At 46.8% G+C, this 13,857-nt stretch overlaps 1 protein-coding gene across 7 annotated transcripts in view; it reads right to left on the reverse strand.

Moving 5' to 3' along the window:
* Window positions 1-13,857, reverse strand: part of FRMD4B (FERM domain containing 4B) — a 132,157-nt gene that overhangs the window by 44,367 nt on the left and 73,933 nt on the right. For 5 of the 7 annotated variants that reach the window (XM_068202224.1, XM_068202227.1, XM_068202228.1 and 2 more), the window contains exons 3-5: window positions 13,192-13,286; window positions 11,593-11,685; window positions 8,316-8,400 (exon numbers count right to left, since the gene is read on the reverse strand). In XM_068202224.1, the coding sequence (XP_068058325.1) occupies window positions 8,316-8,400; window positions 11,593-11,685; window positions 13,192-13,286 (273 nt within the window). Of the gene's footprint in view, window positions 1-8,315; window positions 8,401-11,592; window positions 11,686-11,777; window positions 11,796-13,191; window positions 13,287-13,857 lie in introns of those variants that run through there. The other 2 variants (XM_068202231.1, XM_068202230.1) reach the window with 1 other exon arrangement.

Consider the following 13,857-nt stretch of genomic DNA (forward strand, 5'->3'; position numbering starts at 1 on the left):
CCTCTGAGCCTGAAAGTACTTTTTCATCATAATATAACATTATTTGCCATCTGGCTCACCAATTGGCCATTGCTGTAACGTAATCCAGCTCTGCCCTGGGCTGTCACGGAGTTTGGACAGCCCTTGGCTTGACACAAATCCAGACAGTGATATGTGTCATTCTGGAGTGCAGGACCGTGACTCTTGCCACTCACTCAGGCAGTATTTTGATTTTATAATCATCCTTCAGCCTGGAGGTTAGCAGATGGGGGTTTCTGTCTTAGTATTGCTTTATCAGCAAGGTCAGATTTCAAAAATAGATGAGGAAAATGACTGTAAGAAGATTAATTTGCATTGCCTGCCATTGCCAGGGTAATTCAAGCAGAGACTTCAGTGAGCAAGTGGGGGGCCCTGAGAGCCAGGACAGCCAGTGCTCCCACGGCCACGTGTTGAAGATGAAGGTGGAAGGTTTTCCTAGATTTATCCCAAGCAGGAACAAGGTCACCAGCACGAGGTTAAGTAGATGTATGTCATTCAGATAATGGAATCTGAGTCTTCTACATTTGAGATGTAAATGAGTTTAAACAGACTGGTGACTGCAGCTCCAGGGAGGGGACAAAACTGATATTTTTCAATTAGAGTTTGTGCAGGGGCCCATCATTTTAACCACTGAGATAGATTCATCCAGAAGACCAGTGGCTTATCTAAACACTGAACTCAGTCCAGTGGATTCAGGTGGTGGCTTTTGTCATCCTGATAAACATCAGAGTAATAAAAGGCTGCAGCAGGTGTCCAAACTGGTTGGCAATTACTGTAGAGCAGGAGTAGGTCACTATCTCAGCATCTGGTTAAGACCAACTCAACCTTCTGTGCCCATGGGCAGAATTTAGCCCCCAGTTCAGATAGGAGCTCAAGTCTTGCTGCACAGACATAGAATGTGATAAAAATCACAAGCTTGGTCATGAATAGAGGAGTGAACCCTCATTAGACACAGCAACAACACTAGAATTTACTGCCATAGAGATACAAGTCTGAAATCCTGATGAAAACTCAGATCAAGAGTGATGATAGTCAGATGAGCATTAACTGTGTTAAGCAAATCTTTAGGCTGTAAACTCAGATTAAAGCAGATTTAAAAAAATAAGCACACACAGGAACTGTCATGTTTAACTCTTTAGAGCCAGAGCAAGAAGTGAAAGCGGACATGGTTTGTTCAAACCACATGTAATCTCCAGAGGTTAAAGACTGACAACAAAATCATTTCACCTGCAGATTTGAGAGCCGAGATACCAACATGCTTGTTCCCTCAAACTAATTCCTTCAAGATTTGTATTAGCCAAATACACCCCCAAAAACACACACACTATGATTGAATAGCCTCGAGACAGCCACAAGACTGAATATAATTACCAGTGATTACCGAAAGGTGATTTAAAAAAAATCTGAAAGAAGGGTGCAATTAGTCAGAGGGAAAGAAAGGACCGAAACGTCTCCAAGACGTTCAGACCAAGGCAGGCAATTAGCTGGGTGTGGACCCAGCAGAAGTGAACAAAGCAGTGCCAGCGCCCCTGTGCCCTTATCCAGCACCGAGGTGACTTCCCACCAGGGATGCAGCATCTCTGCTGTATGTCCTGGCAGCCAGAGAGGTGGGCTGGCACATCCCAGCAGTGCAGAAAGCTTAGCAGCTTTTCAGTGTTAAAGGCTGTTTTTGACAGGCTGGGGAGGGTTGTGGGTGTTGGCCACAACCTGTTACACCACACAAGCTGTGCAGGAGGAACTAGGTCAGGCAGATCCTGTCACTCGCCCTGTCGGGGTGGCTGTGCTGGGGAATTAATTACTGCACAGAGACAAACACTGGCAGCACATGGAGAACCTCCAGCTTTCAACTGCCTGCCCCAATTACCAGCATTCACTCCTACATGTGAGCCCTGGTGGTGTCACCTGCTGTTCACACTGTCCTGCAATGCACTGGAGGCACCATCCCACTCCCTTCTGCATCAGCTGTCCCAAGCTTTGCTGAGCATCTGAACTGGGTACTCAATTCCCAAGGACAGAAACTCCGAGCTGGAAAAAGCACAGCAAAGCAAGTGTCTGCCTCCAGCACCTCAGGGAGGTAAAGCAAAGCACAAAAGCAGCAGAATCCGAGCTGCTGTAGGAGCAAATGGCAGTCTGCTCCTCCTGACCTTCCTCAGAGGAGCACTTCAGATTCCCACTTGTGCTGCATTTCCCCCACGGGGCCCTGCAGCCTGGGTGGCTCAGAAAGCCTCACAGCTGCTTCACAGCATTCACTTGGTCCATGATGTCTTGCATTTCATGCATGGAACCCCTCAGCCCTTCATACCAAGCACAAGGGAGCACAGCCTGAGACCAAACACAGCTCAGTGCATGTGCAGAGGCTGACACAGCATTTCTGTGGCCAGACCTGCTGCTTCCCACCTCAGGGGCTCAGGACACTCCAGCTCAAAAATAAAAGCTGTTAGTGCCTCGTGGTAAGGGACAGCTTCAGGTTTCCCTGTTACACCCTTTATTTTGTTGTCTCTGCCAGCCACTCTCATCTATTTCCCTTTGCCTTTTGTGCGTCAGCCAAGTTTCACTTAGATGAAACTTCAGGGACAGGAGCAGCTACTCCAGGACTGACCTGCACAGTGCAGCAGGAACACATTTACTGCTGCTTTTTTCTCACTAATATGAGAGTAAAAGCAGAGAATGGGGAAAAGCATAAAGACTCCCTTGGTTTGCAAGCCAGGTTACACAGCAAGTGTCATTAGCATTAACATATAATCACAGCCTTTTGCTTTCCTACCCCCTCTTCACGGTGAGATATCAACACACACAACAACAGAACTGGCTGAGCTGTCACAGCATCTTTGCTCTGTGGCCAGGACATCAAAGGTGCAGGACTCTTCATGGCAATTAACCCAGTCCTTAATCCCAGGAGGAGGTGACTACATCCAGAGATGTGAGGAACAGAACTCTGGCTGCAAATCAACTGAATCTTCATAGGCAAGGGGCCAGCCCAGCTGGGACACAACCTGCACCTCCCCAAGAGCCTCACAGGTCCCTGGGGCACCATCATCCTTGACAGCAGGACTTGGATCGACCTCAGCACTCTCAGAGGAGGCCCTGGACTGTCCTCACACCATGGCCAAGCCCCTCACAACCCAAAGCCACCAGCACAGCCCCACGTGAGGTCTCTGGGGGGCCCCATGGAGATCTGCCAAACTACATCAGCGTGGGGTCCTGCCTCCCCCTCCTGTCATGTTTTGTTCACAGGCTCCATCCTCCTCATCTGCTGACGTGCTGCTGTGAAGGCTGGGCCATGGAGGTGACTGCCATGGCAGAATCCACAGGAGAGAACAGCCCTGGAGGAGCAAAAGGCCAGCTGATCCTGCTGAACCTCAACCTGGGCTTTACATGTGCTGTCTTTGGGAGCAGAACAGCCAACTCAGGCAATGGACAGAGGGAATTTAATAGCCTTGGCTAGGATCAGACCATGTTATAAGGCTACATGGGAACGTTCCCCTCTCCCTTGAGGTGGGGGAGAATTAGGAAATATCCATTATATAACTTTCAAGAGCTCTCTGATATATGACCACTTTGCTCCCCATGAGCTGGGAACCAGCCAGACTTTATGCTCACACCAGGGGTCTGTTTCAACAGCTCTTCTTGGTAAGCACTGGTCTTCAGGCTGCCAAGTGCTCACAAGCATTGCTGTTCATGGAGCTATCACAGACTCCTCTAAAAACTTACATTTCCTTTAACTTTTCCCTTTTTTCTTCTTTTTTAAAAGCAATTCTTACAAGTCCTTGAAACTTATGGGAACTAAAATAAACCCCCCGACACCCAGAGATACAGAGGAAATGGGGAACACAGCCAACTTGACCAAGATCTTCGTTTACAGATCATATTTTAAGGCCTGGCAAAGACTCAACTGTATGGCTGCAGAGCTATATGGAGGTTAGCCCTAATGCATAATAAACTTGACAGTGCTTTGTTAGCCAAGTAGGGTGTTATTTTTCCAAACTTGGCTGTTTCAAAAGAAGAAAAGACTAATTTATCTTTCCAAATTTATCATCAGCATGTGCGTGACCAGTTCTGACCCACCTCCCTGAAAGCATCCCAGCTATGGTCATGGGCTGTGCAATAACACACTGAACACGTTACAGAGCTCCCTGTGCAAACACATCCATTCGAGGCAACCACTGCACCAGGCTGCCACTCGCCTAAATTCCAGCTCTACAGTGGGTTTCAGACAGCTATAAATCTTAACCCAGCTTCTTGAAGTCAGTGATGGGAGAGAAGGCTTTCAAACTGAAGCTGTCATCACTGAAGTTTCTCAGGCAGTGATACTCAAAGCCTTGGAAAAGAGAGGCAAGTGAGAAACAAGAGCTCAGATGTACACAAAGCAACTCCAGCCTTTGCATTCTCCCAAAATACATGTGGATAAACAAGTTTTTAAGCAAGTCACTGGAATGCACTTCCACAGACCTGGATATATAATTATCACCAGCTCCCACCTCCTGCTCGGCGGTCCAAGCTGTTCCTGGCAATGGATGTGACTACTCCAAGCTCCAAGAGCATGGATGCTGGAGAGCAGGAGCCAGGCAGCTGCTGGGACCACACAGCACTGAGAGGGCCTGAGGACTGCAGCACCAGACCAGGGGGAAAACAGGCAGCTTGACGTGACAGGAGGGCAGGGTGAGAGCTCTGGCAGCAGCTGCTGCCTCAGCTGAATGCCAGGGTTTGTGCAGTGAGGGGGCACCGGGCGCTCTGCAAGTGCAACAGCACATGTTGTGTTCTGCTCACGTGCAAAGGAGGCTTCACAAAAGTAAAAATGAGGTCTCAGCCCTCTTGTGCTTCAGGCAAAGGGGTCTCCCAATGTGCTCACAGGCAGAGGAGACTGCACAGAGAGCAGCACAGGTCACAGAGGATGCATGAACCTGGCACGTGCCAGCAAAGGTCCCCAGAGGCACAAAGGAGCTTTGACTGTACACAAGAGCACAGAGGTGGGGGAGTGGGTGGGGAGTAGAAATAAATATATTTTTGGCAGCTGAGATTTTATTGTCTATCTTGTCCCTTCCTTGCCAAAATGTCTACAGAGATTGCAAAATGCATAAGCCACAGATTCCTCCAAGTCCTGGCAGGGTGAAGCATTACCTGATTTGCAGAAAGGAGCACAGAGATTTGTAAGAAGGAATGTGGGGTTGAAAGGTGAGGAAGAGAATCATGGCTGTGCACTGCAGAACACCAAGCAAGCCTTCACCCTTTTCAGAGCTGTTACACAGGTTTTGATTTCATTTTTTATTGCTCATAATCTTATTTTGTAATATATTATGTAACTAAGAATATAGTAACATGCTATAGTATTTACCCTACATTTCTATTCATCTGGTACAAGATGGCCAGCACACACTGCCCAGCAGCTCCAGCCTGACCCCAGAGGTGCTGGACTTCCTTAGGGGGATTCCATTCTCTTTGATTAGATACAGCCACTTACAGGATTTCACACACAGACATCTCAAAGAATACTGTAAATAACATTTCTGATGCAGCCTCTGCACCTTGTAAGCCAAGGATAAATCCCCTCCACGGGAAGGGCTGGCACAGAGCTTTGCCATTGTGCTGGCTGTGCTTGCCCAAGCCTTTGTCTGGCTCTCTGGTGTGTCCCCCGTGCCAGCAGGAGCACTGGCATGCCCATGGCACATGCAGGACAGCATCTCCCTCTCTCCCCTCTGCTCAGAAAAGCATCACTGTCCTCTAAGGACAGAAGCCAAGGGAGCACAGGTACCCACGGAGTGCTGTGCTGTCAACACATGCCAGTGCTCAGGAATGTCACAAGAGCACTCAAGCATCAGGCATTTGCACCACCCTGGATTTGGGTTTCCCCTGTGGGGAAAAGCTACAGTGAAAACTTTGGAAACACCTTTGTGAATGCAAAAAACCACGGCTGACTTTTAAGCAATCTTATCCACACAGGCTTTAGCACACCCCAGGGATTGCAGCATCTATCCCAAACCACATTCCTGGCCCACACAGAGCAGAGGCTTCATGCACAGATCCGGGTTAGGATATTGCCCTGGCAGGGCATCCTCTGGCACTGCCTGTGCTCTGGGGAGCTCTCCTGAGCACATGGGCTGGGTGTGCGCTCCTGCTTTTTGACACACTGGGGTTTCCTCACCCCAAGAATACAGCAAGGAAAGGAAAGGAAGGGGGTGGCGGGGAAAAAGCAAAACCAAAAAGCCAAGCTGAGGCAGGTCTAACCTCTGGAGCTGGATTAACGACTGAGAAACGCCAGGGAACATTCCTGGCTGTCATCAGTGAGCATCAGCCACTCATGGAGCTGGGGATGCTCCTATTCAGACATCCCCTGGCTCCTTCCCTGCCCCACAAAGGAGCCAGCAGCACCAGGGCAGAGGACAGGCTGTGGGAGCACATCTGAGGGGCCTTTGTGCATCCTCCTGTCCCCATCCCAGGGGCTTATAGGTGGGGGTTGGCCCCACGTGCCCTTCAGGACTACTTGAAACCTAGAGACTGACCCGAAGTTTGTCACGTAGAACAGAGTATTTTTACAAGAGTTAATTGGAAGGTTAAAAGCTACTTGAGAGTAGATGAACTGGCTCCTGCTGAAGGAGCCACAGGCTTGAGCTGGGCTGTGAAACTGCCAGCACAGAGAGGGCTGCAGGCAGAGTCAGGCCTCCCCAGCCCTCCCTGGGTGCTGAATCACCTGGTGCTGCCCAGAGATCCTCCTCTCAGGAGGAAGTGATGCTCCTCATCCTCATCCCTCTGCTGCCCACAGAAACTGGACACAATAGAAAGCCCCTGCTTCTGGCAGTTTTCCTTGCAGGAACAGGGATGCCACACTTTGGGTTGCTGCAATTAGAGCACACACCTTGCAGGCCATAGGGAAAAAAAAAAAGAGCCAGCCTGCCTTCAAACTTCTTTTTTTATGCTTCTCTTCTTTGCTTTCTGATATGCTTTATATATAAACACATATACTGGCACCCAAATGTGTTAATATTGACTAGGGTTTGTTTCAATAGCAGCGGCATTTTCCACATTCTTTCCAAAACCAGACCCATTTTCCAATTCCAAAATTATTTGTGCTTTTAAACTGCTCCATTTAAGGAGCAATTTAAGGATGGCTACAAGCTGCCAAGACCCTTCAATTTAAGTGGCAGATATGTCAAATGGAGACTTGCTTTTTAATAACCATAAGGCCCCAAGATCTTTGAGCATCTTTCACACTTCAGCATGTTGTAAAAATGCACCAATTTCCTTCACTCTTCCAGAAAGCAATTCCTGTACAAAGCACAGTCACAGCTCTGCCATCAACCACTTTCAGGTTTCTATATGCTTTTATAAAACAATGAACACTGGATCCTAAATAAGAATCCTCCAAAATCGGAACCATATTAAAGGTGAAAGCTTTGGCTGGCTACACTGAGCTCTACCACCAATTTGTGATACAGGATTGTTTCCCAAGGAAAGGTTGTAAGAACCAAGTGACCCTCCCAGACTTGAACCATGAGTGAAAACAAAAGGGACCAGAGTTTGACATTAACTGGAAAATCCCAGAAGCATCAGAGTAAAGTTCACTGAACTGCAGCTGCATGTACGGGCATGGCAACGTTGGCTGTCACACCACTCTTATTCCAGACCAAGATGTACCTGCAGCAAATCAACCTTGTTCTTTAAGGTTTTGATTACCACATCCTGATGTGCCTTTTAAAAACACTTATTTTACCAATCCGAATATTTTAAGAAAACAGTGGAAGCTTTTCAGCCAGAAAGTAAATACAGAAAATATTCCAACAACTGGTTGCAATTGCTGCTTTATAGGATTTGCTACTACTGTTTACTGTTACTTTACTATCTCACTGAATTAAGGCAGGAAGTAAAGGAATTAGGGACCAAATCCACACCACAGGACCTTCCTCACAGGCCTTTTCTTCTTAAGTCAAGTTTGATTCAAAGTCAGTAAAGAGACACTTGCATTGAGTGTTTGCTACACAGAGTGTAGGAGAATGTGCCACTGAGCAGAGCCTACCTGGGAAGTTACAACCCAGATTTCAAGTAACTTAAAAGCTTTTGAGTATTTCAGACTCATTGTAGAGCACTGAGCACACAGCAGGGCTGTGAAAGCAGGACTGGGAAACCATCATCAGCCTCATTTGTGTGCATGAAGCATCAGCATTCAAGGCAAGGAGAGAGCATGCTGAGATCTTAATACTTCAATTAGTTCTAGAAATCAGACACAGCTCCTATCAAGTTCTCAGGACTGAGTATGTGGCAGAGGAGCAATAGAAGAAAGATGCACAAGGAGCTCCAAGTCTTACCTGGTGTACACAGGACTTGGCATTCAGAAAAAACAGCTCCACCGTAGTTTTGTCCTTGAGAAAGGAAATGCTTTCAATGTAGAACCTGAAAATTAAAAAAAAAAGAACCAAAAACATGAGTTACTTTCTTGAATAGGTTTCATCTTCCTCCCAAGTAATTTTATTTCCTCAGTGTTTTGTTCTCTAGCAATAAAATAGCACAGAGGAACTATGAGCTACTGCACTTAATTTCCTGTCTTTTAGTAGGGAACAAGCAGAAATCACAGCCTGACAGCACACAGGGAACAGGGACTCCTGGTTCAATAGATCCTGGATATCTGATGACTTTTAAAATGAGATGAAAACCCTGAATGCTACAGGAGTGAAGCCCATCCCTCCTCTGCAGGTAAAGTCACAGTAGTGGAAAAAGCCACTCCAAAGTTGTTGCAGGTGGGGAAGCCAGTCCAACACTCTGCTGGAGGACAGGGGTTGCTGGCAGTCCTGCAGGACCGCCTTCCTTGCAGGAGAGCAGAAACGTTAGTAAGAACCCTTAACTTTGCTCCAGGTCCAGATGCTCCCACTAAATGCTAGGCAGGAGACACAACTGTTTTACAGCCAAGCAAAGACCTGGAGCAGCAATGCCTCAGCAATGCAGATCACCCAGGGCTTCCCAATGTCCTGTCCTCCGTGGCAGGAAGGCTGGATGACCCACACAGGGCAGTCAGAACCACACCAATCTCTCCCATGCTGCTCTTGAGGCTCCTGACAGCCTCAAGCTCCATCCCTGACTTTTGCACTGGTGATCATCTTGGCATGGATGATTTGTAGGACATTTGAAGAAGTCCCCAGCAGCAGCACAGAGCACGTGGCAGGGAGCAGTAAAGCTGGGACCTGCCACATGTGTTAGGAATGTTTGCAGTGTTTATGCTGTGACTTCAGGAAAGTGATACATTAAATAGTAACTGCTTTAATATTTCACATTCCTACAGTGTGTTCCATCGAATTAATTTCAAAGCACTCTCCAGAACGCCTCTGCAGATAATTTACCCATTTCACAGGCATGCAGCCTGTCCAAGGGGCAGCCCAGCAGCCTGCCCCAGACATTTGAAAAGCTGTTATACATTTCCATGACTCACCTTTCCTCATGAACTCTATGAGCCACAGGTATTTCCCCCTTCTCTTGATCTCACCTGATATTTTTTTTTCCCCCAACAGCTTTCCTAAATTTTACTTTAAATACCCTTGAGTGTTTCTCTTCAGAAATGCAGAGCAGAGGGCAGGACCCACACTCTTCATCCTTTCCCAGCCTCCTGCCAGACCAGCCCTTCCCAGAGTGGACCTTCCTCAGCCTGCTAAAGCCTTCACTGCACCCTGAAGTGATTTTCCTCAGCTAATGACCTCATTTGCACTTCCAGTTTCTTTCAGCCAGGGTCAGGTGTGGCTGACTTACCCTCAGAAGCAGGACAGTTCTGGTTCTGAAGAGAGGCAGCTCCCAGTCACTCCTGGTAGAAAGCAGGAAGCTGTAGGATCTATGGATTCAGGGTGAGGGCACAGGGGGGCACTGCCCCAATCCCAGCTGTGTCTCTGTGCTCTATTTCCTCCGTGGTACAAGCTGTACCTTCTTATCACCCCAGTACAGATGGGGAACACTGAACCACAGAGATAAGGATGTTCAGGGCATGGCAGGCACATTTGGGAACACCATGAAGTGCACATTCTGCTTCTACTTCCAATGCTGTCAGCATTCTTGAAACAAAAATGCTATTTCTGAAAGTCCTCAATCTGCATCATAGAGCCCTTCAGCTGAGAGTACCATCCAAAAAACCTCTGTGACTGGACTGAGTTTATGCCAGCTGGCGATAATTAAAATCTCAAAGGATTATCACATGTTTCCTTATTGAACAGCAAAAGCTCAGGGATGAGAAGAGATGAAGAAAAACCATCAATCTGGAGATTCCTCAATTTCCAGTAATGCAACTGGAAACTGCAGGTTTTGAAGTGGCTGTTCTGCTGGAATACCTATTTTCTATGGATCAGGCAGTTTCTGTAGTGCTAATTATTTCTGTATCTCCCTCCTCCTGCTCCGCATCTCACTGCCCACCTCCTTGGTTACCTGTTTTGGATCTCATGACCCCACAGTAGTCAGGCTTAAAATTCCCTTCTGAAAGTTGATCTTTCCAAGCCCACTCCTCACACATCAACTCCTGCCCAAGTCTCCGCACACCCTGTCCTGTTGAGGACCATCTTGCAACAGAGAGGGCCAAAATGAACACCACGAGCAAACAGCATAAATTCCAACCAAAAGAATGCTCAAGTTATAGGATTGCTTTCACAGCTTTCTTGGGCAGCCATAGGTTTTGGCCTCGCAGATCCTGATCAAACATTGTAAATACAGTGAAGAGCCCATCACCCCATTATAAATGGAGCTTTCTTTCTGCTAAGTGTGGAAGAGGAGCTCTGGACACCATCACACACCAGCACGTATTCAGCCAGAACAAAGTGCCACTTGTTTGTCCCATTCCCCTGGTGACCAGCGGGGGACATGGGGAGGCACCAGTGCCAACTGACCCAGCTACACAAGAGGCTCTGCCTTGGAAGTGCTTCAAATAATTAAGCACACCAGGCATAAATTTACCCAGATCTGAAAAGCAAATGAGGTCAGCCTGCTCTCACGTTCCCTCACAGACTGCAAGGAAAACAAAAACTCCAACAATATTAAGAATATGATGCTTGATCTTTTCTGCCAGCGCAGCTCTGTTTCGTAGGATGTGGGTTTTTTTCAGGCCCTTAACCAGCAGAGCTTTGCCAGCAACAGCCCTAAAGTAATGCAATTACATTGGCCAAAATCATCATTTTGCCAGGGATTTTATTCTTTCCTGGGGACTGGTTAAGCTGTGAGCAAAACAGCCATCAGCAATCCCTTTAAAGTACAGACAGCCCTTAAGTAAATAGAAGGAAAAAAGTAAGTAAAATTGTTTGAATAAACTGTATTGCAATTTAGCACACTCAAAGACAAGTCAGGGAAAGAAGATATTTAAAATATGAGGTTTTAAACAGAAAAAAACTCCAAACCCACCCTAGGAATAATGTCCTAGTAGTAGGTTCCAACCTACTTTATTTCATAGTTAAATATAAAAGAGAGCAGCACTTAGCCAGGGTCTAATCTCCTTCTAAAAATAACACATTGCTTTGACATTTATTTCCTTTATCAAATCTGTAATCAGTTCCTTTAAACAAAACCCCCTGGTGATAAATAAACCCAAGTGGTAATGTTTGCTTGGTGGAAACAATTACTCACCTAACGGCAAAGTACAAAGTTGCTGGCCCTGGTTTCTTGGGCAAGTCATGGTCCAGGACCCGGTGATCCAGCTGCAGCCAGACACTCTGACCTCTATGGAAACAGGTTGGGGACAAGGTTAAAAACTGGGATGGAAAATACAGAAATCGGTTCTTTTCAGTGCCCCTGTTTACTCCAAGTGTTACTTTAAAAAGTTCAAGACTCAGCTCCAAGGCAGGCAAACATCTCATCAAATGACTTCATTTTTTTTTACCTAACCCAACCCTTAACCCTGCAAGGCTGAGCCATGGGTGCCCTCCAGAGGCCACACACTCCCTCCATCACCCAGCCCTGTGCATACACCAGGGCAGGCCCTGGAATCCCACTGGAGTTTCTGGGGAAGCCAATAGCTTTCAGATAATCCCCTGGCAGCACTTTAAACCTCACAGTGACTCAGTGCCAGCAACCAAAAAAATCCAGAGGAATTTCATGGCAGCTCTTCTGGGGGAAAAAAATAAACCGAGTACAAACGGGTATCCTCAAGGGATTTACAGAAGACCTGGGGGAAAGTATTTTCCAGCAAGTGAAAGGACAAGGATGTGGCAAAAATATTCCAGGGATAGCCCAAGATGTGAGTGGCTGGTAAAAATAACACAGTGCTGGGATCAGGGCCCCAGAAGGAGCAGCTCCCATCAGCTCCATGAATTCCAGGGTGTCCCCAGGGCCAGTCCTGCTCCTGCACGTGGGAGGTGCCTCAGCAGGGTGGCCCCAAACACGGCTCTGACGGGATTTGTAGGTGGAGGCTTCCATCCAGGGCTGCATAAAAAATGGCAATGGAGAGCAGCAGGAACCAGTGTTATTCCCACTAGACAAGAGATTTATCTAGGGGCTGTATTAGTGCACAGCTCCACGTCCCCACTGCCCTAAGCACCTCTGCTCCAGCTTTTTTAGGGGAGCTGAAGGTAACTCCTCTGCAGACACTGGCCCTGCAGCCAGCAGATGTGGGGAAGCATTTCACTGCCCTGCTGAGAGATGAGCCATTGCAATTAATTAACCCAGCTGACTCTGGGTTCATGCTATGAACAGATCTCCCACAGAGCTCCAGAGCCTGGGCAGAGCATCACAACCAGGCTCAGAGAGAAGAAAGTGGTTCCTGGGCAGGACTAACCTTACAGCTCACTCTGCTCGGGAAATTTGGGGTTAAAAGGCTCAATAATATATTTGAGATTCAGGTGCAAAGCAGTGGGAGCAATTCATTTTGGAAATAAATGCAAAACCTTTCTGTTGTTACTAAAAGTGCAGAGGAGGAAAGCTGAGGGTGTTCACATGGGAAATTATCACTGAATCAGTTTTTCACTGTGTGAGACAAATATGAAATGTGAAATCATCAGAAAAATATTTTACAAGGATTATCTGGTTTGTGCCCAGAAGATATTTTCCAAATATTTTCTGTTTTGTGCCTTCCCCTCTCCCCAGCCAAGCAGCACAAGAAAAAGGTAGGAAGCTCTTTCTTTGAAAGAAAAAGTCATTTTTCCATCATGCCAAGCTGCCATGGTATCAGAGATAAGGTTTTACATTGCAATAATGACACAGCTGTTTAAACTAAATAAACACACTCACGTGTCATCGATAAATGTTATCCCAAAATATTCCTTTTCTTTCAGGTTGAAGTGTGAGGCCACCAGATCCAGTAACTCCCGAGACAAAAGTTTGGGCTATTGAAAGAATAAAAATAATTTTATTCATTTCAGTCCAGGCTTTTAATAAAAATTACATTTTTTTCTGTGCAAATACTGACATTTAAGTACACATGGCCATGCTAAAACCCTGTTGTACAACTGAATACAGAAGTGGCATATCAGACTCAGGGTGTCTCAATGGAGCTGTCTGGGATGTGTGGAGCAATTCTGTGCTTAATCTATGACATTAAGCTGAAGGGCACAGACTGAGTGATGCTTTCCTCTTCCTGGGGGAGAAGGCAGCATCCCAGGCTTTCCTGCACTTACAGCAGGAAGGACTATTCAATTAAGAAAATACTGTGTTGTGGAGGATCTTGTGCTTTGAGTTCTGTTATGGGGAAAAAACATCCTCCAAACCACAGAGTTTTCTTCCCATCTAAATGACAAAAAACACCACCACGAGGGGTGTGTTGAATATCCTTTTGGTGAAAGCAAAAAGTGAATGCAGAACTGATGGCAGATATTTTGCCCACGATGCACGGGGAAATCCTTCAGCTAATCCAGGTGTCAGGAGAAGCACACATTGCCTCAGCAGCTTATTCCACTC

The sequence above is a fragment of the Anomalospiza imberbis genome, chromosome 11, assembly GCF_031753505.1.
Source record: "Anomalospiza imberbis isolate Cuckoo-Finch-1a 21T00152 chromosome 11, ASM3175350v1, whole genome shotgun sequence".
Lineage (NCBI taxonomy): Eukaryota > Metazoa > Chordata > Aves > Passeriformes > Viduidae > Anomalospiza > Anomalospiza imberbis.